At 39.9% G+C, this 25,004-nt stretch overlaps 1 protein-coding gene across 2 annotated transcripts in view; it reads left to right on the plus strand.

The window, feature by feature from the left end:
• Positions 1–25,004, plus strand: part of plcg2 (phospholipase C, gamma 2) — a 41,250-nt gene that overhangs the window by 8,727 nt on the left and 7,519 nt on the right. Inside the window, exons 2-26 of one of the 2 annotated variants that reach the window (XM_084365168.1) lie at positions 248–439; positions 1,699–1,848; positions 2,642–2,735; positions 2,875–2,922; positions 5,181–5,265; positions 5,551–5,631; positions 5,731–5,774; positions 5,883–5,955; positions 7,422–7,523; positions 7,814–7,932; positions 11,327–11,412; positions 11,605–11,722; positions 12,074–12,242; positions 12,337–12,432; positions 13,357–13,443; positions 14,181–14,350; positions 15,032–15,232; positions 15,456–15,578; positions 15,718–15,898; positions 16,522–16,590; positions 16,690–16,799; positions 16,960–17,056; positions 17,151–17,223; positions 23,816–23,988; positions 24,140–24,242. In XM_084365168.1, coding sequence (XP_084221294.1) covers positions 256–439; positions 1,699–1,848; positions 2,642–2,735; positions 2,875–2,922; positions 5,181–5,265; positions 5,551–5,631; positions 5,731–5,774; positions 5,883–5,955; positions 7,422–7,523; positions 7,814–7,932; positions 11,327–11,412; positions 11,605–11,722; positions 12,074–12,242; positions 12,337–12,432; positions 13,357–13,443; positions 14,181–14,350; positions 15,032–15,232; positions 15,456–15,578; positions 15,718–15,898; positions 16,522–16,590; positions 16,690–16,799; positions 16,960–17,056; positions 17,151–17,223; positions 23,816–23,988; positions 24,140–24,242 — 2,836 coding nt within the window. In that variant the 5' untranslated portion in view covers positions 248–255. Of the gene's footprint in view, positions 1–247; positions 440–1,698; positions 1,849–2,641; positions 2,736–2,874; positions 2,923–5,180; positions 5,266–5,550; positions 5,632–5,730; positions 5,775–5,882; positions 5,956–7,421; positions 7,524–7,813; positions 7,933–11,326; positions 11,413–11,604; positions 11,723–12,073; positions 12,243–12,336; positions 12,433–13,356; positions 13,444–14,180; positions 14,351–15,031; positions 15,233–15,455; positions 15,579–15,717; positions 15,899–16,521; positions 16,591–16,689; positions 16,800–16,959; positions 17,057–17,150; positions 17,224–23,815; positions 23,989–24,139; positions 24,243–25,004 lie in introns of those variants that run through there. The other variant, XM_084365169.1, reaches the window with a different exon arrangement.

Genomic DNA, 25,004 nt, shown 5'->3' on the forward strand with positions numbered 1-25,004 from the left:
ACTATTACTAGAATTAGAATAGCAGTTTCGGGGGGGGGGTTGAGCAGCCACAGCAGTAATAACAACATTAGTTATTAAGATATGAGTGTTAATGATATTAAAAGTAATAATAATAATAATAATAATTAGGTGATATGACTTTTTTAAATCTTGTAGGTACTCAAGAACCCTTCGCGATCTAAGCCTTTTACACAGTTGTCGACTGCCAGTGAATGAACATTTCTCTGTCTCTTCCGTCCCCTCTCAGCTGCAGAGATGGCTTGTTGGGGGCAGCAGGGCGAGATGACAGAGTACAAGAAGATCGTCATCAAACGGGACATGGAGATGGGCGTGGTCATGACAGTGTTTCGGCAGAAGGCGGAGCGGCTCACTGTGCAGGTCATCATGGAAACCCGGCAGGTGGCATGGACACGCACTGCAGACAAGACTGATGGTGTCTGTGAGTATGAAGTATTTTTAAAACACTGACAAAATCTCCTCCCCATTAAAACCAACTCGCTGGAAAGTTTTTGCATAACTACCTCCACCAAGAAGGTCATATTGTCACCCGTGTCCACTGGTTGGGTTGTTTGTTGGCCTGTTGGTTGGTTTGTCAGCAGGATTACACAAAAACAACTTCACAGATTTCCATGAAACTCGGATGGAGGATGGGTCTCGGCACAAAATACAGCCCGTAATTTTTTGTGTGGATCCAGATAAAAGGACGGATCACTTTTGCACTTATGACATCATGACATAGAGCGTTTGTCCAGATTTAAGTTCATTTCTCAGGGAATAACACATGGCTCTTGATGAAGAAAAAACAGGCATATTTAGCTGGCTGGTATCTATGAGTGAGTACAATAAGTGCATAATTAACAGCTTATAAATGCATAATAAAGTATGTCTGAACTTAACATTCAACAAAAAAATGTTGTCTAAAAGATTTAATAATGACATGATAGGTAAGTTAGTTAAACTCAATTTGTGTTTTTAATATGATTATAAACAATCAAAGGAAATGCATAAAACCTTTATTAATGTTCCTAAAGAGTCTATAAACTGTGTGCTTAGTGCTTATAACAAGGACCAATATAAACGTTACTGTATATTTACATTATATGCATATTGATGGTATCTGTCATCACTTCCAAACACAGTTATTGTTACTGACTAATTATCTGTCTGACTGAACCCATTTATATTCCTTTAAAGGTATCGTGTGGAGTTTTTTTTGCCTCTGGTAAAGCTTTGAAGAAATAGTTGTGCGCTCTAATTCTGTTTGTATCATGCACACACACACAAACACATGCAAGCACATAAGCATCCACGTGACCCTACCAGTAGTTTCACTCTCTCTCAATTATACAGGCTGCTGTTAATATCTTGAGAACCGGTATTACAGTACTGTAGCAGTGGAGCCTCTAGCCCACTGTTTAGATACTAGTGTGCATGTTAGTGTCCATGTTTCAGTGTATTGAACTTGTCAACATCACAGTGTGTCGAAGTGTGAAAATTACCATCCCCTACAGAACACTAACTGAGGCAGGGAGCTGCAAATGTGTGAAATAGAAAAAAAAAGAACCATTTTAAAATTTTACTTGTGTCATGTGATCCTGACTATAGATGAAGTGGTCTTCCCCAGCAGGTATGATTTACAAAAGCAAATCATCTCCTTCAACAATAATAACAACCAGAAATATGTGTGCCGTGTTTCAGTGGACCTGTTTGAGATCAGAGAGGTTCGTCCGGGGAGAAACTCCAAGGACTTTGAGCGTTTCAAAGATGGCAAGGACAAACACGATGAAGATACCTGCTTCACTATTTTCTACGGCTCACAGTTTGTTCTCAACACCCTCAGTCTGGGAGGTGAGCTCTTTGTTTATGTGTGTTTCTGAACTTCAGACCAGATAACATGTTCTAATTACATTTCATGAAAGGTGTATTTCTGTAGTACTCTGTTTAAACTTTTAGTACATTTATTAATATGTCTTGGATATGTTTGATTTTTTTGAGGCCAATCACAGAATTTTGAATGAAAACCTCCAATATGCTGATTTTCAAATTGAATGGAATAATCAAGTATTTTGGAAAATATGCTTATTGTTCTGTTATAGAGTGAGATCGAGATGTGGTTAGCCTAGCTTAGGCAACCACATATTTCAGTTTGTAGCTTTCGGTTTGTGCACAGGTTAAATGAACAAGACACAATGTGTTCATCAGTTAGCCTTAGAGTTGTTGGTTTACATATTTTCCCCTCTGAACAGAGCAGGCATGCCTCTGGTCTTTATGCTAAGCTAGGCTAAGTCCTAACTCCAACTCTCTAATGAAGCACTTTTACAGAAATGTAGAAGTGTTCTCTTTATAGATTTACATGAAGAGAAAATGATTCCATGTCCAGTAGAGAGTTGTATACACAGTAAACAACTCTCAGAAACACAGTGGAGCACAGAACAAACAGATACATTCATACTACTGTAACATGATATGAATGTGCCAATTATTAGTTTAATTTTAACTTTAAGGTCACATCTACTGCTTTGATGCAGTATGTTGAAATATCGAACAGTACTCCTTGTGTAAAGAAAGATTCACTGCTCATCCTCCCACAAAGTTTGTTTAGTACAGTAATACATTACTGTCTGTATTGCTCAATTTCCAGCTGATTCTGTGGAAGAAGCACAAAAATGGCTGATAGGACTCGAATTACTGAGGCAGGAGACACTGGCTGCTCCGACTCCAGTTCTTATAGAGAGGTACACACACGCACGCACACACACACACACACACACACACACATGCACGCACACGCGCGCACACACACACACACACACATAGTTACTGATAAAGACAGCACGTCTGGTCAGTGATCTGTCTTTGTTATTTTCCCTGCAGTTGGCTGAGGAAGCAGATGTATTCTGTCAACCAGACCAAAACAAACAGGTACTGTACGTGTATGATCTGTTTATAAATAACCAATTTGAAATGCATTACTTTTATGTGTTATACTTGAATAACTGGCACGGTCCTGTTATTTTGGTTCATTGTGTGTGTGTTTTACATTTTTTTTCCGGTTGTGTGTTTTGTTTTTTGCCCTTTTCCAGTGTTCTGTCTTCCCTCCTGTTTTCTTCTTTCCCTTTATTTGCCAGCTTTTTGTTACCTGTCTGTCTGCTTGTCTTCTTATGGATTTTTTGGACTAATTATCAGCTTTCATTAAAGCTCGCTTTTTGTGTTGAATCTGCCTGCTCCTGTGTCTGCATTTGGGTCCTGTTTTTGCACGTGTGACAGTAAGGACCAACCAACCATGGACCCAGTGGATGCCCTGTTTAAAGAGGAAATTTTTGATCCATCTTATACCCTCCTCTGCATCCAAGGTTATTAGAGAAGGGCCCTGTCCAAGGAGTTTATACAAGAAGCCCTAAATATGGTACACAGAGAGTGTCCTCAAAACTTTTTTCTGCCAGAGTTGGGTGAAGACTTTTAAACACCACTGAAAGTTCGACTGATTCTCAGCCTACTACTCTCAAGCGTCCGAGCTCCCACACTGGGCTTAGCATGGAATCTGCCAACCCTCATCCCGGGCACCCGGCTCTCAGCCCCAGCTTCACCCTTCGAAAGGCCTGTTAGAAACCAGCCTGCTCATCCAGTCCCTCTGGCCGGCTAGCTTCCAGAGACTGTTTCAGAGCTCGCCGGGGATTCCCAGAAGTCTCCTTTCTGGGGGACCTGCCTGGCCTATGGCCCGGCTCCCACAAGAAAGCAACATTTTGCTTCTCTGCTGCCCAGCTGAATGCCTTCACTGCTGCCCAGTGCACCTGAGCCAAGCCTGCACAGTGTCCAGCCGACGTCCTGCCTGTTTCTGCGTCAGGGGTCCCGGCAGACACCACACCAGTTCCAGCATCAAGGGTTCCGGTGGACGCCACCCCAGTCTCTGGGTTGACCGATGCCTTGGCTTTTTCTGGGTTGGCCGATACATCTCGTGACTCTTGAGTCTTTTCGGCCTGGGTCCGCCGATGTCCCGTCAGACTCTAGTTCTCGGTCGGTGGCTCAGTCTACTCCTCTTCACGTTCCTCGGTCAGCGGCCCAGTCAACATCAAACTCTGATTCTGAGTCGGCAGCCCAGTCGACGTCAGACTTTGGTTCTCAGTCGGCAGCCTGGTCAACATCAGACTCTGGTTCTCAGTCGATTACAGTTCCTGTTCCTAGGTCGGTGGCCCGGCTGACTCCTGTTCCTGTTCCTTGGTCGGCAGCACGGCCAACACCAACCAGTGGTTCCCAGTTGGCAACCTGGCTGACATGAGACTCAGCGTTCCGACTAACATCCGCCAGCGGCACCCAGTCGGCGTTCTGGACGACTTCAGCTCCTGTTTCTCTGTCAGTGGTCCAGCCGACATCCACCAGTGGTTCCCAGCCATCCTCCAGAGGGCCTCCGCCTTCTTTGCCGGCCTCCCGTTCAGCCTCCAGAGGGCTTCAGTGTCTGCCACTGGCCTCCTCCATAGCCCCTCCACCCAACCGGTTTCTTTTGGACTACCCCTTTGACGTTTGTTTTTTGACAGCTTTTTGTTACCTGTCTGTCTGCTTGTCGTCTTTTTGATTTTTTTGAGTAATTATCAGCTTTCATAAAAGCTCGCTTTTTGTGTTGGATCTGACTGCTCCTGTGTCTGCATTTGGGTCCTGTTTTTGCATGTGACAATAATAAACATTTGAAAAACACATTATGTATAAGTTTCCCTTAACTTGATGTGTAAAAACTGAAAAAAAAACACAAGGTTTTAATTTGATCTGACTTATCAATATATTTACATTGACTCAACGTGAAACATTGCATTGAATAAGACCCTGTACGTCGAAGTTCATTCAAAATATTTTGAAAATGTACATGTTATTAAAATACTTAAAGTCACTGTTTTAGGCAGATCATTTCTTGAGTGTAGCACTGTAAATTAAATCAGTATTGTGTTTTATGACTGGAATCTTATAACTTGATAATATTTTTTTTTCTCTTCACTGACTTCAGTACTAACAGTAAAAACTGTATTTTGAAATTACAACTTTTGTAAAAGACTTTTCTAGGCATCTTATATTCAGTAAGATGACATATGACAATAACACATCTAGACTGCATTGAAGATCATCATGAGAAACAACCATATAAGATTACTGCAGACATTGGATGCGTACTGTCATTTTCTTTCTTTAACCAGCATCTCCATGAAGGAGCTGAAGGCTCTGCTTCCTCTGCTCAACTACAAAACCCCCGGCTCTCGTGCTCTCAAAGACAAATTCCAGGTACTCTTCTGTTCATGCCATATCGTCATCATTGTTGTGTGTTATTAAGTTTGTCCTGCACACCTCTTTCTCTCAGGCCTTTGACACATAATAAAATACTGGGACATAGACCATATAGACGTAGAAAGCCAGTGGACAATTAATCTATTCTACAATGAAAATTGCATCTCTTCTCACATATTCGAAATTAAAAACGATTGATTAGACATTGTGTGATTTGAAATAAGAAACTTTTAGTAGGTACTCTTGTCTTCTCATTCATGTTTTTATGTTGTGCTTTCACAGGAAGTGGGAGCAAAGAAAGACCGCCTGGATTTTGAGCAGTTTCATAAATTGTACAACCATATAATGTTTGAGCAGAATGAGGTGAGTCTGAATTTATTATATCAAAGTGAGTACGCACTGCATGTATTATTATACATATGTTATCCCAGCATTTTCATTCACATTTGTTTTTTAACTCAGATCCTTGATGAGTTCAAAAAGGAATCGTGTGCTTTCATTCTGGGGTGAGCTCACATTTTCTTTAATTGATCTTAACAGACCCTGATGTGAATGAAACCCAACTTGTAACGATAATTTATAGCTTGTCATCATGTTTGTACTCCATTGAACAGTAACACAGATAAACCAGACGCCTCAGCAGTTCTGCTCCATGACTTCCAGCGGTTCCTTATCTACGAGCAAAAGGTAAAATAATCTACAGTGAATGATTAGAACACCAGACAAGAGAGCTGTTGTTGTAACTTTGCATGTCTGACTCATTTATTTGCTCTTTTGTGCCTGTCAAACAACCTTTCTCTCGGTCCTTTCCGAAACATTTGTATCGTAACATATAAGCGCTGTTATTATTTATATTCATCATTTATTAATCAGTGTTATCTATTATGTAACTTATAGCTTTAAATCTAGGTGACTAGGTGGAATCTTTGTAATGTTAAAGTTAATAAAAACAATACACTAATTTAGTGATGCTGTAATTAAAATTTAAAGGGGCAATTTGTAAGTTATGGCCATAATTTTTGTTTCAAACATTCAAAAAATGAACTAACATTATCAACAGAATGTTAAAAGACAACAATGTTGGCTTTAAGTCAAAGACAACTATTCACTGTGTTGCACAGTATTGTACTGTAGACATCTGTCCCGTCTTGCAATACCACTGTGTACCGCAAGGGTCTGATAGCCCGGTCGCGGTTGTGATCCAGGCAGACTGCAGTCAGCTAATAAATAAGGGCCACTTAGCTCCATGAGTAACTGAGCTAGTAGCTAATGGCAAGCTAGTCGCTTCAGCCAGAGATAGCTACAGCAAGGAATAGCAAGTCAGCAGTTATGCTGCCCCCTATGGTTTTAGAGTTACCTTCAAATTCTTGCCATTTCTCACAAATTACACCTTTAAGTCGGGATCAAATGTTTCACTTTCAAGCAATACGTTTAATGATGAATGACAGTAAATTCGAGGACATTTTTTTGACATCTAGTTTTTTACATCAGCTAGATAATTCTGTAAGAAACGAAGCGCACCAAAGCCAGTGGGCTTTCTGGGTTGGTTATAGCTGTGTGTCATTAGCATAAAAATGTGATGAAATGCCATGTGGGCAAATAATAGTGCCCAGAATTGAGCCTTGAGGTACTCCAAACCTAGTTTTGGCCAAAGACAAGATGTGATGAGATTCTTACCTCTAACTTTCAAGTTTCAAATAAAGAAATTAGCGTTATATCATAAGTTTCCAAATTCTGTTTTCTTTACATCATATTTCATCACATTTTCATTAGATTTTGGCCTATGCAATATATTAAGCATTGTCGTCATGTTTGGTACATGCTTTGGTATCAAATTCCAAGTAAATCACTACATCCCAACTTCATTTGAATTCTTTGTTTTATTGATAATTAGTGGTTATGTTCTCATAGTAGAGAAGGTTCTGTAAAGTCTGAATAAAAGGCTGAAAAAAACATTTAATTTTTATGATTTTAAAAGACAAAATTTCATCTATAGCCTATCTATATCTATCTATGTCATCTATAGACAGACACCTATAATTGATAAGCAAAATAGTGTTAGCATTGACTATTTATTAGTCCCACAGTGTTTCATTTATTTTAACATTGGCTTCAATATCTTTCTCTCTCCTTCTGGGTCCCTTCACCCTCAGGAATCCTGGGCCAGTGATCTGAACCAGGTCAGAGAAGTGATGACCACCTTCATCGACGACACAATGAGGAAAACCAATGATCCTGAGTTCACCGTCAGCGAGGTATTCTGCTCTGTGCCTGCATGTATTGTTTGTGACAGAGGCAAAGATGTAACAGCCTTAGACACCGGTCACAGTATGCAGAAAGTGTGAGCTGAATTTGATGGAAATGGCAGGCTAAATAGTTAATCGTAGGGATGTAGTTCAATGTGTTAGGCCAGAATGAACTATTTGGCTTAAAATATTACTGAAAGCTTTGTTGTTTGTTATATGAAGTATTATCATTGCTAGAAGAAATCACATAAGTAATGAGGGACTGTGTTGTTAAATCTGAACCATTTCTCCACTTCTAGTTCCTCAGTTTCCTGTTTTCCAAAGAGAACTCGATGTGGGACGAGAAGTTCTCAGAGATCAGCAACCTGGACATGAACAACCCTTTGTCCCATTACTGGATCAGCTCCTCACACAACACGTCAGTATGACTCCACACACACTATACAAGTAATAATAGAGTTATACATGTTTTATATGGAGTAAATCAAAGTGAATCATATCATCATTATGCTCATTTTCAACCACGGCCATGCAGGGGGTGAGGCTGAATGCTGTTTTTGATTACAGGCTGTGTGCTTTTCTCCATGGATTAAGCATTCACTGTATTTATAGAACACCTAGACCTGCCTTTTAGTCAAGAGAGATGTGAAATAGACAAACTTTTTACAATATGGGACTTTGAAGAAGTTGATGCTGACTGGTCACTATTTAATTTAGATCTGATGTATAGTGACTTACAATTTTTTTTTCACACTCAAGTTTTTATTGAGTTTTCACAAGGTTATAAACAGCAACAAACAACACATAAGTCAAACAAAAATGGACATAAAAGTATTAAAGTATAAAAAAAAAAAAAAAAACTGTTTTCTGGAGACATTTCAATATTCATACTATTATACTATAATTAGATCATTTATTTAGTCGGTGTCATAAGCTAAACAGATGTTCCTTTTTTTCCCATTAAATGCTTCCTCCCTGACTCTCAGATGGGAAGTCAATATTTCCCTAACAAAAATTTCTTGGACAATTTCCAACCACTGATCCTGTTTTGGGCTGTTAACATTAAACCACTTCCTTGTCGTAGTTTTTTTACTTGCTGCCAGTAAAACTTTGATCAGGGAAAGATCTTCTCTCATTACATCATTCTCAATATTTCTATTTCCATATTTTCCGGGCAAGCATATGGGATTTCATATCCCAAAATAGATTTAATAACTGTATTTATATTTACACAATATGACCTTGTATTTGAACTGTTCCAGGAAATGTGTGAATGATCAGCATCCTTACTCCCACACAGCCTCCAACAGCCTCGAACACTGTTGTTGTGGAGCAAGTTGCCTGCTTTTTATTTTGGGAGTTCAATTCTTCCAGCAGAATTCCTTCCACACTAGTGAATTTGTGGATGTAATTTACATTGTGTCTCGCACATTTGATACCATTCTTCATCTGTTATTTGAGTCTCTAACTCTGCTTCCCATTTTGCTTTAATATAGAGCGTTGAATCCCCCCCTGCTTCCCCCCAAAGATTGATAGAAAGCTGAGAAAGCTCTGTTTGTACATATTGCTGTTATGCCTTTTTGTGCCCATTCTTTGAATGTTGGGTCATGTACCCCTGGCATAAAATTTGGGTCATACGCGAACCACCTCAGAGTATGAACCTCCAGCTTTGATTTGTATTTTTCGACTACAACATTCCATATTTCCAGTGTAAATGCTACTATAGGGTCCATAGTATGTCTCAGAGCCCCTATTAAATAGTTATCCCCCACCACGATCTGGGTCTGTTAACCCTGTATCTCCCTTTCCGTTTCTTTCCGTCGAGACTCATAGTCAGGTTGACAGCAACAGGCCGGATATCTAAGTTAGGCTGCATAAAAATATTCCTAAGGTTGGGTAGAGCCGTTCCTCCCTTATTTTTCGGCAGTTGAAGTGTTGTAAATCTTGTTCTTGGCCTTTTGCTATTTATAATGAATCTAGAGATCATCTCATCTCGTCCCAGGCTATGGACTTGTTTTTGGGAATATTAATTGGGAGGGATTGAAATAAATGTAATAACTGAGGTAGGATAATCAACTTAACCGTCTGTATTCTGGCACTGAAGTCTAAAGGGAGGGTAGACCTCCTCTCAACATCTTCTGGCTGTTTTCATCAGTTTTGTTTTAGTTTCATACACACTGAAAAGTGAAAAGTTCAAGTTATACCAAGATACTTCATTGTTTTAGAGCTCCATTTAAGATTATATTCATTTGTTGGGATGAGGAATAATTAAATGAAAGAATTTGTGTTTTTGATATATTAAATTTATACCCTGAGTAGTATCCATGTTTCTTCCCCCCAATACTGACACCCTGCAGGTCTTTACTTTGCCCTATTGCCTGTGCTAAGGGGTCAGCATATAAAGCAAAGAGAATAGGAGAAAGACAGCACCAATGTTGTGTCCCTCTCTCCAACCTGATCATATTAGACAGACTTCCATTTACCTTTATCCTAGCTGTAGGCTCATGATAAATAGTTCTAATATACTGAATTGCATTTTCATTAAAACCAAATCTTTTAATACCTCATATAAAAATACCCAACTTACACTATCAAATGCCTTTTGGCATCCAAACTAACCACAAACATAATTGTGCCCCTTTTTTGAGCTTTGTCCATAATATGGAGAGTTCCTCTAATGTTGTCCTGTGTTTGGCACCCCATAATAAATCCAGTTTGGCCTTCCTCGATCAGGTCTGGTACAAAATTCTCAAATCTTTTGCAAATGATTAAAGTAAATAGCTTGCAGTAGACATTTAAAAGTGAAATTGGCCTAAAATTCTTTGCCTTCCCTTGGTAACATGGTAATAATCGCTTCCTTCCATGATGGGGGGGCCCTGCCCTCCTTCAGGTTCCAGTTTAAACAAGATAGAAGTAAAGGTGTAAGCTCTTCCAGCTCTTTAACTGTATTTCCAACATGATAGTATTGTTCTGTATCTCACCGATAGATGGCAGATCGAGTGAATCAAAAAACTTCTAATTGATTTTTCATCAGCTGATGGTTGTTTAGAATAAAGTTTCTTATAATACTCAAATATGTTTTCAATCTCACCTGGCTTATGTACTAATTGTTCGGTTTGAGGGCTCTTTATTTTATGAATTGTATTAGAGGCCTGCTGTTTACGCAGACGTCTGGCCAGAAGTCTGGCTGCTTTTTGGCCTGATCGGTCTGTTTGGCAAATCTTGGCCTTTTTTCTACATCACCCCCAAGTATGTCATCTATCTCCTCCCTTGTTTCCCTAATATGCTGTAATACTGACTGATCTTGTGTATTTTTATGCTTTTGTCTCCAGTTCTATCAATTTGTCTAGTGACTAACAATTTTGAAACGTCTGATCAATAAGTTCACTACAATCTTGCCATAACTGAGCTAAAATGCAATGCAAGCAGAAATCGTACACCAAAGCTGCTCTATTTTTGAAATCAGGATGGCGTCTTCTTCTCCTCTGATTTTAACCATTGATTTTTAAATCTCTCACCTGTGAGTCGGCCAACTTAACAGAAGCATGATACTAAATTGCGAGAGTGCTCCTTTAATGAGTTTATTGTCATTTATTTAGCTTCTTTATTTTCAGTAATATATTAACATGAATAAAACCATCGGCTACATATTATTAACTCTTTATTCGAAAGTTGTAACAGACTGCTAATAAATCAACAAGAAAAAAATTAACAAAACGTCCGCAGCAGAGGTAACAACTCATGACCAAGATTTCAGTTCTTTCAAATGAATATAATTTAGCATGTCTCCTGTTTTGTGTGTTCCTCAACAGCTACCTGACAGGTGATCAGCTTCGTAGTGAGTCGTCCACAGAGGCTTATGTGCGCTGTCTGCGTCTGGGATGCCGCTGTGTTGAATGTCAGTATATAACAGCTCCACTGCACTACATTTATATCATGGATGTGTTTTCTTTCACATTTTGCTGTTACATTAACATAATTGGTCTCAATTTGAGCCTTTTTCTTGTGTGTGTGTGTGTGTGTGTGTGTGTGTGTGTGTGTGTGTGTGTGTGTGTGTGTGTGTGTTTTGTGCGGTGCTGCATCTGTCTAGTGGATTGCTGGGAGGGGCCCGGGGAGCCAATCATCTACCACGGCTGGACCAGGACAACCAAGATCAAGTTTGAGGATGTGGTCAAATCTATTAATGAACATGCATTTGTCACATCAGAGTAAGAATCCCCAAAAAACCATGTCTTTGACACACACACAGATTTTTATTCGGGGTTTTGTAAATTATTCTCCCACCCTACTGAATCTACTCTTGCGAATGAATCCTGTGTTCTTTTAGTATAATTATTTTCTGTGACTTAACTACATCATGGTATTGATTTTGTCTCAATTTGAAGTTAACCATTAAACATGTAATAGTTTCTGTGTTTTATGATCTACTGATAGAATTTGTGGTTTCCAGCATTTTAAAATGTTTTTTGACTTAAGAAAAGGTCATTATAACACTTTGGGCCTCTTGTTTTGGCCCCTTTCTCTCGGCACATCTTGATGAATATGTTTATCTGCCTCAGTTTCCCAGTGATCCTGTCCATAGAGGAGCATTGTCCTTTAGAGCAGCAGCGTCAGATGGCTCGTATCTTCAAAGAGGTGTTTGGAGACAAACTGTTGATTGAACCTGTGGAGCAAATGGCTGAGCAGCTTCCTTCACCTACACAGCTGAAAGGCAAGATCATACTCAAGGTACAGAGAGAGAGAGTGTGTGTGTGTGTTTTGTGTTTGTTGTGTTGTCATTACTAATGCCTATGACTGTGCTTTTCTTGTTATCCATGTGCAGCACAAGAAGCTCAGTGTGGAGGGAGCAGGAACCAGTAAAGACTTCCGGAAGGGGCTGAAACAGGGGGATCTGGAGATCTGGGACCCTGTGGACCAGGTACTGGTAGAGGGGTCAGATGGTATGGCAAGGTACCAAAGACTCCTTTAACTAATTTAAGGCTGACTGGTCAAAAGCAACATTACCAAAACGATGAGTGGAGTATTTAATATGACATGCTGAAACTGTGCAGGGAAATTTGATTATTATGGTAGCAAAAAGTAATTTAAGATCAAATAAATGCAGTAAATTCCTGGGGGCGATGGACGATGTTTTGGGCCTTTTGGTGTAGCCACTGCTTCATGACACCCCCCGAGGTCTTTCCCTAACCCTGAACTACTAGTTTGGTGCCTAAACCTAACCATTTCAAGGGTATATCATGTAGTAGGCATGACGTGTAGCTACTGTGTGTCAGCAGATAGTCCTTCTTGGGATATACGGATAACACATAATGGCTGTTATAAGATAAAACTTGATCTTCCGCATGGCAACCATTGTTTACAGTCTGGGTAGCAACTTGAGACGTAAGAACGGAGTTGGAGTTGACAACTTAATTTATTTGCATGTGTTCCTTAAAAACCTCATAAAAAGCTAAGTCTGGGAACAGACCGTTTACCTGCATGTCACTGAAGCCCGCTCAAACGTGATTGGTCAATATTATTCCAACCACAAACAGAAACCAAAATGCTTACCATACCTAAAACTTGACCCTTGCCTAAATATTTTGCATTCATATACACTTGAAGAGTGTATATGAATGCTTGTAGAGATGAACTCATTATCAATGTGAAATAATAACTTATACTTCATATGAATATTGTGTAATTGTGGAAATTCCCTTGTTGATATAGAGAAAATTTATATTTAAAATTTAGTGAGGAATTTTCAGAATTCAAACATTTGCATGTTGCTCTGAAAAGTCCCATCTGTGAGCAGCTTGTTTGCATGTGAAGTTAACATGTAAATGTCATTTCCCTTTCTCAGCGGTGGAACAGGCACTACTGTGTGATCTCTGATGACAAGTTGTACTATGCAGAGGAGTACGAGCAGGAGGAAGAAGACCCCAGGAAGGTAAAAGAGAGAGAGGAAATTTGCAGTTGAATTTTATTGCATTGTTTTCAATTTAAATCTGCTTTATGTGGTGAACTGTAAAATATCCAGAATTGTCACAATCAAATCATGGAGATCAGCAACACAACTGCAAAAGTAAAGATGCAAAAAGATTTTTATTGGATCAACGGTAAGGTTAGAGGTGCGAGCCATTCCACTTATCGACAGGCGGTGCTGATAAAGCCCAAAAAAAACACAGCAAAGCATCAACAAAAGGAATGGAAGAAGAACAGTGCAAGACAGCAAACATGGATGTAAACAATGCTGGTGTCATAATATTTAAACAAATCTTATTTTATGCATTCAGGCTCTGTTACGTCTCAAGGATCCCCACAGTGCATTATGATGAGAAACACTGAATGTTAACATAACTTTTTTGGTTTACATGACACTACAGTACATAGGATATCTTTAATACCATTTAACTGAAGTCACTTTCTGATATGATTAGGACTGTTTTGTTATTATTAAAAGGCTGATCCTGCATTTCAGGGCTACTGCTGATACAGAAATATGTTGGAGATAATATTATGATATAAACAGTGATCATTTTCCCACATTGAGTATACTTTATCATGTGTACAAATAAAAACTGCTCACATTACTTACAGTATGTAAATTAGAAGTAAAAGAGTATGTGTTGTCCTAAGAAAATGTCTTTAATATGTTAAAACCAGTGTTGTTCTTGTCATTATCAGTACCAGAACCTGCACACTTCAGAGCCGTGGTTTCACGGTCGCATGCAGGAGGGCAGGGTGATGGCCGAGCGACTCATCTATGATTACTGTGCAGAGACCGGAGGAAGAGATGGCACCTTCTTGGTCCGAGAGAGTGACACCTTTGTCACAGACTTCACCCTCTCCTTCTGGTACTACATCCAATTTCTTGATCTCACGCCCATCCCAACCAAACCCCTCGAGAACTGTGTGATACACAGTATCATTACGGGGGGCTGCTTCTTCCAAATGCTGTGGCTGAAAACATGCCTCTTCTTCAAATGAGATGATCCAGAGAATGTTTTTTTTTTCCCAAAAAAAGATTGCTTTGGTCAAAAGATTGTTACATTTCACAGCCTTATTTTGAGGAGTCATGTTGACCTAACATAATCAATGTGGATATAAAATGGGACACAGTTAAAGTATTTCCTTCTATCCACCTGGTCCATGTAATGTATATGATAAGCCAGTGGGTGTGGAAGATAAGATGACCATCTTATTTAAGAGTAATGTAAGTTTGGCATCATTTTGGATGAAACCTGTTCCAATCTGGGAACAACCTTTGTACCCATTACACCACCCTGTTGTCATGTGTTAACCCACTTTACTTTTCCAATTTGACATTAAATTACAAGTTGTAATACTTTAATTCCCAAACCATATCCAAAACCTAGCCAGTGAAGAGAAAAAACCTGACCTTGGCCAGGAGCTGAAATATAGAAAGTCCAAACTTTAGGATGTTTTTGTTGTCTTTGCTTTTGGTTTAACAAATGATGTAATATATCTGAAGCAACTGTTTGCATCTTTAAACACATCTCCTGCATGTATTTCAGGCGCAGTGGAAGGGTCCAGCACTGTCGTATTCGCTCGGGTTCAGAGGGGACACACACTTACTACTACCTGACACCAAACCTGCACTTTCCCAGCGTGTACTCCCTGATCCAGCACTACAGAGAAACCCCGCTGCGCTGCCAAGACTTTGAGCTGCGCCTCACCGATGCTGTACCACAGCCCAACCCACATATACATGAAGGGTTTGTTAAATATGAACCATCATTAGTCTGATACATTGTAGGGAACTGGATACACATGCTAAAAATTATTAAACTGACATATGACTGAATACTTAATACTGTACTAGTATTTATGCTGATTTTTGTTAACTATCTTCACACACACACACACACACACACACACACACTCTCACACACACACAAACATACACATAATTTTGCTGTCCTTGTGTGTGTTGTGCAGGTGGTTCTACAGTAACCTGAGCAGAGGTCAAGCAGAGGATTACCTGCTGAGGATTCCCAGAGATGGAGCCTTCCTCATCCGACAGAGAGAAGGAGAACCAGACTCCTTCGCCATCACATTCAGGTGCAGTTACAATAACGACTTTGTTTCTCTTCTCCTGTTTGATGTTTTTTTAAAAATTATATATATATATATGTATATATATATATATATATATATATATATATATATATATATATAAATCAAGTTCGCTGTCTTTCAGAGGTGATGGTAAGGTGAAACACTGCCGGATCCAGAAGGAAGGCAACATGTACCTGCTGGGCACCACAACAGAGTTCGAGAGCCTGGTGGAGCTGGTCAACTACTTCAGGAAGAAGCCGCTATATCGCAAGATCAAGCTTCGTTACCCAGTCACCCCGGAGCTGGTGGACCGCTTCAGCATGGTGAGTTACTGTAGGAGATATACAAAGGCCAGGAAAAAGTCCTGTCAAAGAAGCAGCATATAGTAATATAAGTGAGAAAGACCTAAAACATGTAAATGTTTTATAAACATTTAACCAACAGTCAGAACACATGAAAACAATCGACAAATTGTAGAGCTGAAGACATTTCACCATTGATCTAAGATATCCATTGCAGTCTTGCGGAGATGAGAAATTATGGGAATGTCAGATGTTTTGCAGGTATTTGTTCCTAAATCAAAATATTGCACAAACTGAAATGTTGGCCTTATGATGGCTCTAGGGGAAAAGTAAGGATCACAAAAATGATTACAAATCATCAAGGGAGGCTTGAATGGCTGAACCAAACTTCACGACAATCTACTTAAACATTTCACTATCAACTTTCACCAGATTAAAAGTTAGGCAGTCCCCAGATTTGAAATTGTTTTTGATTGAAAGAAACTGATTTTTTTTCTTTAATTTTAAGTCATATCTTTATTTTTGCTCAGTGTTTTAGTCCTGCAATTGGACATTTAAGGCAAATATCAGTACTACATGTTTTTTTAAACCCAATAACATGTTGTTTGCACTGACCAGTACCAAACAGTGGATTATGTTCACAGGGGAAGGGCTGTGCCTCTCTGTATGAGGTGAAGACATATGTGGAACCCAATGAGATTGAACCCTCACTGGTGTGTATACACAACAATACACATTCAGCTTTGTTTGATTGTTATTTTGCGCAGCTTTCTTTGATGAAGTACATTCATGATTGTTTCTGTCTCCTTCAGCCTGAAAGTACAGTTAGGGCTATATATAGCTACCAAGCTAAAAGGCCAGATGAGCTCAGCTTCAGTAAAGGAGCTTGGATACACAATGTATCAAAAGAGATCGATGGATGGTTAGTCCACACACACACACACACACACACACACACACACACACACACACACACACACACACACACACACACACACACACACACACACACACACACAGGCAGCACCATCACATCAGGCATGCTCAACAAAGAACAAACAGGCCCTGCCTTCTTACTACAGGTGGAAAGGTGACCATGGTGGAAGAGTGCAGAAGTTCTTCCCAGCTAACTATGTAGAGGAAGTGTCCAACAACACAAAACCCGAGACTAAAGACCAGGTGAGGATTGGAGTTGAAGTCACAGTTTAACTGGAGGTTCAACAGCATAGAGATTGACTGGAAATAAATGTCTTTGTGATGTGTTTTAAAACAGGAAATGGAAGACAACCCATTGGGGGAACTTTGTAAAGGTGTTGTGGACATCTCCAAGTGCAACATCCAAAACTGTGAGTTGTTTTAGTGTCAGATGCATGCTTGACATACCCCTGAGGTCAAATGTAGACATAATGTACTACCTGTAGTCCTAACTGGGTGGGGTAGACAACATCTATCTAGGTCCTACAGGAATAATATACCTTAAATAAAGGGACGTTGGTATTGTGTTGAACAGTTGACAATTGTATTGCCTTCCAGCAATAGAAAACCATTCACAGTGCTGCAGTTTGTATGAAGTACAAAATTGAACTCTTTATTGTCCGTCAAGACAATTATTTCTTTATTTAATAAACAAGAATAAAGAAATAAGTCTCTTTGAGTTGGACTCTCCGACTCTGATGTTCCTTTCAAGTAGTAGTTTTGAGAGATTCAAGAGTTCAGTTCTTGGTGTCCTGAAGTGTGTTCAATGAGGGATGATGGGATGATGGGATCAGAATGAATAAATCAAGCAAATCCGACGACCTCTGTGGGCTGATCCTACGGTAGGCTACACAGAATCCACAATCATCCACAGTCCTGCTGGGCTGGTCTCACCATCACTAAATTTGTCAATAAATCTTGTAGTCCAAAAAAACCCAACCTGCACAAACAGTGCAGAATTGTAAGTTATCCTGTCCTATTTCTATTTCTAACATCGTCACCCTAATAAAATAATGGCCTAAGTCAGTTTTTGACAAAAATGAGTTTTTGGCCTAAATCAGCTCCTGATAATGCTGGCCACCTCTGGTAAAATCCCCATCAGTCTTAGTTGAAAGGATCATGCTCTTTTTTCCCAATAAGACAATTGCCTATGTCAAGAGGGTGACTTAGGCGATTTTATTTATAAGTTTTTTGTGTTTTCCCAAAGGCTTGAAAAAATGACTTAGGCCATTATTTTATTAGGGTGACGACATGATACCTCATTAACTTCTTTCTTCATTTAGTGTATCTTACAATGTATAACCAAAATCTAAGGATATTCTCCCAGTACAATGAAATAAATTGCCATGTACCACAACAGTTAATGTTTTATCACCAAAATAATCAATTACTTATCAGGAATTATCATTTGTGGCAAAGTATTGTAACAAAGAAATTAATTATTTATCTTTTCAAACCTCTTTTAACTCATAACATTCCACCTTTTTTTAACTCTTTTTGTTCATACATATTTTTAGTATTTAAGACCTCAAACATGAACTGAATTATTGCCAAAAATGTACTTAACATGTACATTTTACAACTAAAATCAGTCACATGTAGTCATACAACATCCATTGCAGTGAGTCAATCTCACTAATACTAAGTGCTTTAATGTCAACAGAGTAGATGAAATACTCCTTTAATGTTTCACCACTCTGCTGACCAAACTTAGCATTTAGCTTAGCGGTTAGCATGAGCACCTTTAAGCATAACAATAGCACAGTGATGCGCCACTAAACAGAACTACAATTGGTTTAGCAATTAACATTAGCAACCTGCGCTGGTGATTAGCGTTATAATCCTTTTAAATATTGATACAATGATACAATATGCACCAATGTACATTTGAAATATTAAACAACCTTCTCACAATCTCCTTCACGTTCACAGCTTGTACTCTGATAGAAGGGCAACTTATTAGCACTGATGTGACTGAATAATCAAGGTTTTCAGATTATTTTGCTACGATTTATACCCAGACAGCAAAGATAAGGTAGTACAAAAGATGAAAATCTCCATAAATCTGATCATATTGAAAGGGTAGTTTGTCAGTTTTGTGAGCAAGCTATTATACAGGACCAGTTCTACAATGTTTAAGTTATGGGTTTTGGTGACCTTTCAACGAGATGACATCACTAACACAACTGCTGACTTTGTAGTCTTTATACTTACTTATTTTCACAGTCTTATATTTCATTAGTTTTATGACAAACTGCGACTTTATTGACTTGGAAAATTATCTTTTAAATTTACGAGACATATGATATTGTAGTTCATGGCACAACTCAAGTGGAATAGAAAAATTATTTGTCTCCCCCTTTCACTACCATACAAAGTTTTTCTGAAATCAGGTCCCATGGGGTCCACCCTTCTTGTATGACTTCGGATCTCTATACAGGATGCTTTACAGGACATACATACATTCTCATTTCTGGGGACTTTAATCGTGCCTCTCCATCCTCTACTCTGCCCACCTCACCCATTATGTCACTTGCCAAACCAGAGACAATAAAATACTGGATTTATTCTATGCCAACCACTAAGGAGGAATATAGTTCATTACCACTCCCTCCCCTGGGTAGATCTGATCACAACGTGGTTCATCTCCTGCCTGTGTACAAACCCTTCGTACACAGGCAATCAGCTGTCCCCTGCACAGCGAAAAGATGGTCTGATGAGACTGAAGAGGTTCTCAAAGACTGGCTCAACTGTGTGGGAACAACTTTGTGATCCTCATTGGGAGGACATTGACAGTCTTACACACTGTATAACAGACTGCATTAAAATCTGTGTGGAGAACACTGTACCCACCAGGACAATGTGGTGTTTTCCCAACAACAAACCCTGGATAAATCCTGATATAAAAGTTCTCCTCAAGGAGAAAAAAAGGGCATTTAAATCAGGTAATAAGGAGGATCTGAAGGCTGTGCAGAGGGAGCTAAGGAGGAAGATCAGGGAGGGGAAAACAGCTACAGGAGGAAGCTTGAGGAACAGCTGCAGCAGAACATCATCAGAGTCTGGAGAGGCTCCTAGACTGTAGGGGGCCTGAATGAACTGAACTTATTTTTTAATAGATTTGATCAGTCACCTGCGCCTCCCCCTACCCAGTCATTCCTGCTGCATGATTGTGTCTAATAGCAATAACAGCAGCTGGGAGTTCTAGACGAGGTATGGTAACAGGCTTCAGTGGAGCCACTCTGGCTTTGCCAAACAAGAAAGCAACATGATTAATTTTGTCAATGCTTTTTCCATTCTTGCTAGCATCTGAGAAGTGCTGCAATTGGGCATTTGCACTTCTTCCAAACCCCTTGGATTGGACACACCTGTTGACCTTCAAATCTGCCACTTTTTCAAGATCTGTCAGCCACTTGTTCCACTTCTGCTGGAAAGTCTGAGATATCAGGTCATCCCAATCGCACTTCCTCCTACATAACTCCTGCAGCAACAATTTAGCAGGGAGTATGAGAGGTGCTATAAATCCCCAGGGGTCGTACACAGAACTGATTACAGACAACATGCTGCTTTTGGTGTGTGGCTGCTCCTTAACTTCCGGCTTGAAGTTGAAAGTGTCTGTCTCGACACACCATTATAAACCTAAACCTTCTCCGTCGGCAGCTTATCTCTGTCCAAATCTAGTTCATACAGGTTTTTTGATTTGTGTTCTTCTGGAATACTTTAAAGAACTTTCCAACTATTACTAATCCATTTTGTGAGATTGAACCTCCTCCGTTGCAAACAGCTATGAGGTTCTTAACCATGATGACAGCGTCCTCTTCAGAGGGTGGGCAGAAAGTCATCCATGTAGAAATTTCTGTTGACTGTGTCAGTCACTTCTACTGGAAAGTTGATTTGGCTATCCTCAGCAGTCTTGCTAAGGGCAAAGCTGGGTGAAGAAGATACTGCCCCAAATAAACAAACAGCAGTGCTCTACAATATCCTGCTCCAAGTTACCTTCAGGCCACCACAAGTATCTTAAGAAGTCCACATTTTCCTCTGCCACCTTGACTCGGTGGAAAATGGCTTGTATGTCAGCCATTATTGCTACAGATTCCTGTCTGAACTGCACAAGGACTCCTACCAATGAGCTGGTCAGGTTTGGGCCTTGTAGAAGTTGACTGTTAAGTAAGACTCCTTTGAAATCTGCTCCACAGTCAAACACGTAACGTTGCTTTCCTTGGATGGTACACTCCATGGTGAGGTATATACATACCTTTCCCTCAGGTGGTTCCAGCTGATGTTGTGGCACTTACTCAGCATAGCCTTTGGTAATGACATCAGCAAGAAAGTTTGTGTGCTTGCCAATGTAAACTTATATCCTTTTGAAGTTTCTTTCTCAGACCATGCAGTGCTTTGCAACGCAGAGATTGTTTGGCATGTTTTCTTTTTTGGAAGGCAGTTTAATTTTATAGTGCCCTTCTTGAAGCTGAACAGAGCTTTCCACAATTTCAACAAACATATTTTCTCTCTTGACATCTATTCTTGGTCTTTAGAGGCTCTCTCATTGAAGTCATGGTTGTATTGGTTGGTTAGCAATTCCTCTATCCTGTCGACAATAGTCCTGTTAACAGTAACTGCAGGATAGCCACTCCTACTCTGCTTGTTATTGTTTCCTTGTAATGGACCATTAATCACCCAGCCCAGCAAGGTTCTGACAGTATATGGTCCATCTCCATGACTATTAATCACCTCCCAAGGGTCCATCAACTTGAAGGCATTGGTGCAGATTAACAAGTCAGCATCAGCTCTGATACGAGGAATCTGAATACCTTTGAGATAAGGCCACTAGGCCAGCTCCTCATCACTGATAATGTTGATGACACAGGCATCACTTTCTTGGGAAAGACATTGGGTAGCTCATAGAAGTGCTTGCGTGAAAATTGCTTTGAAGCTTTGTATTGCTTTATTATGACCCAGGGTGCGTAGATGAATTTTACCTCTTTGTCCTTCAGTGTTCAACCTGTCCATCAGTTTTTCAGAACAGAGGGTACCTGAGCTTCCTGGATCCAGAAAAGCTCATGTCTCAATCACCTTATTTCCCTTTGTGCACTTCACTTGTACAGGCAAGATGGGAAGAATGCCAGTGCTGTTGCCAGCCCCTGTATGACCACAAGTTGAGATAGTTGTGCAACTCTCAGATCGTCTTTGGCAGTTCAGTATCTCTGTGGATAACCCTTTACCTTTTTTCAATATGCAAAATGCTGGGATTAGTTCACTTGCATTGTCTGCAGTAATTCCCCTGTTGCAGTTCTTGCTTAAGTGCCCTGTGCACAAAAGCAACCGAAACAAATACCTTTCTCCATCAGAGAGTTTCATTTTTCCCTGTGTGCCTTTCTTCCCAGTTGTGGACATCGCTCCAAAGCATTGCCACATGCATAATAAAGACAGGAAGTAGGGTTTGTCTTTGTACAGGGGGTAACCTCCTTCTGAACCATATAATTCTGCAAGCATCGGCTTTTGCTTTTGCTGGTACATTGCTGTATTTCTCGACACTACTACTGTATTCTGTCAGCAGAATAGCGTCAAACCATTGGCATTTACTGGGAAATCTACGGATAAAGCCCGCCAAGGAAAAGTTTATTCCATGGAAAGGAAGCTCCAGCTAATTGCTGAATCACAAATTCAGGAGGAGTATTGCAGATTCCGCCCTGGTCTTGGAGCAGTGGACCATCTATTTTCTCTTGCAGGGTTGTTAGAGGGAATGGGAATATAAAACTATATGTCTATATGTGATTTGTCTGAGAGAAGGCTTAGGTACATGTCCCCTGGGATCCTGTTTGGGATAATGGGAGAGTCAGTGATACCCGGGCCGTTGCCACAAGGAATTTGGTCCTTGTATAACCAAAGTCAGACCACCACCACCTGCTATTTGTTATATTCATGGGCAGGATCTCAAGGCGCAGCTGGCATAACAAGAGTGTCCAGTTTCGGAACCTCTCTGCTTCTTGCACATGATGTGGTTCTGTTGGCTTCATCAGACCATAACAATCAGCATGCATTTGGGTTGTCTGCAGCCAAGTGTCAGGCGGCTGGGATGAGAGTCAGCATCTCCAAGTCTGAGGTCATGGCTCCCTGCCGGAAACAGTGGATTGGTCCTTTCAGGTTGGGAGAGAGCTCCTGCCCTGAGTTAAGGAGTTCCAATATCTTGGAATCTTGTTCTTGAGTGAGGCTAAACTGAAGTCATAGAAGGACGTAAGCAGTAATGTAGTTATCGTACAGGACCTTTGTGAGGAGGGAACAGTCGGAAGGCAAAGCTTTCGATTAACTGGTAGGTCAATCTACATTCCAACCCTCACCTATGGCCATGAGCTTTGGGTAGTGACCGAAAGAACAAGATTGGGAATACAAGGGACCAAAATGAGGGTGGGTGAGCTCACCCTTAGAGATAGGAAGAGTTGGAAAGAGTTGCTGTGGAGAGGGACATCTAGAGTACCTTGATCAGCCGGCTGCCACTGAAAATGGATAGATGGAATGGATGCACAGGTCATAAGACCAAGGATACCATTAAATGAAAAATCTGGTATATTTCCACCAGGCGTTTTTACAATAATTGTAGTCAAAATGGACAGGGCTAACTTTGAACTCACTACCTTCATTTCTGAGATTTTGGGAAATAGTGACTTGCACACAAAAACATATATTTGGGTCTCAACTTTCCCCAGTTCTAATATTTTTTTGTTTAAATGCAATGGTATTCCCACACTGAAGAATTGGGTACTTGCCTTAAGTGTGCTGCACATGCTGTAATCCTAAATATGGATTCCAGTGGTTTAATCTGTAAAGGTCAAGCAACTAAATCAAAACTTTAGAATGGAATTTTAATATTGAATGGAATTTGAATGCCTTGCCTAAAAAAGTACTGAAATTGTGCATCCCTTTTCACCCTCCCTGACTATGTCTCTTTTCCTCCCTCCCTGTCTCTAGTGAAGAGTGGCAAAAATGGGAAGCCCAATGTATTGACCCTGCAGGACATGGAGCAAGACAGTCTGCAATTTGATCTGGCAGCAGGCTCTCTGGAGGAGTTGTTTGAATGGTACCAGGTGGGATGGGACATTACTCAGAGAGAGATGAGCAAGCAGTATAACAGGAAACAAGAGGTTGGTATCTAAATGCTTATCATAACATATGTGATGCTGTAAGAGCTCACCTCAGTAGTCAGAACTGTATCATCACAAAGGGGTGTTTTACCGGTGGTCTGTCAGCATCACTGTGCAAACAGGAAGTGGCTGTTTTTCTCTACAATCTCAGATCAGACAGCAGGAGGAAGTAGAGAAGAAGGCAGAGGTCGCCATGGAGATGTCTGACCTGGTCGTCTACTGTCAGCCCCGCAGCAAGGAGAAGGACCGCTTTGGTAAATACATGTAAATGCAGAATCTGAACACATTGACCTGTGAACACAAGCAGCACAATGTGTAGTAACAGTAATAAATAATTGCTTAACTTGGTCTTAGCTTTTTAACATGTATCTCAGTTCATAATCTGAATTTAAACTTTGTAGTTCAACCACACTTCTTCTAACCACCAGTTATGAAAGAAGATTTAGATTTAGTACATTAGAGTTACAATTAGAATAGTTACATTGGAATTAGCAGAGTACAAATAATGAATGAATATCTAACAATCAAGCAAGATACGGCACCTGGAAAAGTGTAAATCCACAAGATGACCCTTAGAATTCCGTGACACTCTAAATTTGCCTCCACGTGTCAGTTTTAGACTGTTAAATACCTTTTCTTTTAGCCCAAGATTTACATAACAAAAAAGTCTAGGAAGGTACCTTCTATCCATTGAGCTCACAGTCACATCTAATTTAGACCACAACTGAACTACATTTTTTGAATGTCTTTTTTCACTTAATTAACACAGTATTTATTATGTATAAAATGATCCTTTATTAATCCAACAGGTGGGAAATGTGCAGTGTTACAGTTAGCAATATGATAAATAAGTAAAACACAACAGTTGAATCCACATTATTACAGATAGGAAATATTGATATTGCACAATTTAGTTAACAACAATTTTCACATGAGGGAATTTGTCAGTTATGGTGTAAGGTCTGCTACTATTTAAAAATGTTTGTGAAAATATACCATATGCCATGTCTAGGAGT

This window comes from Pagrus pagrus, assembly GCF_965226575.1.
Source record: "Pagrus pagrus genome assembly, chromosome: 10".
NCBI lineage: Eukaryota > Metazoa > Chordata > Actinopteri > Spariformes > Sparidae > Pagrus > Pagrus pagrus.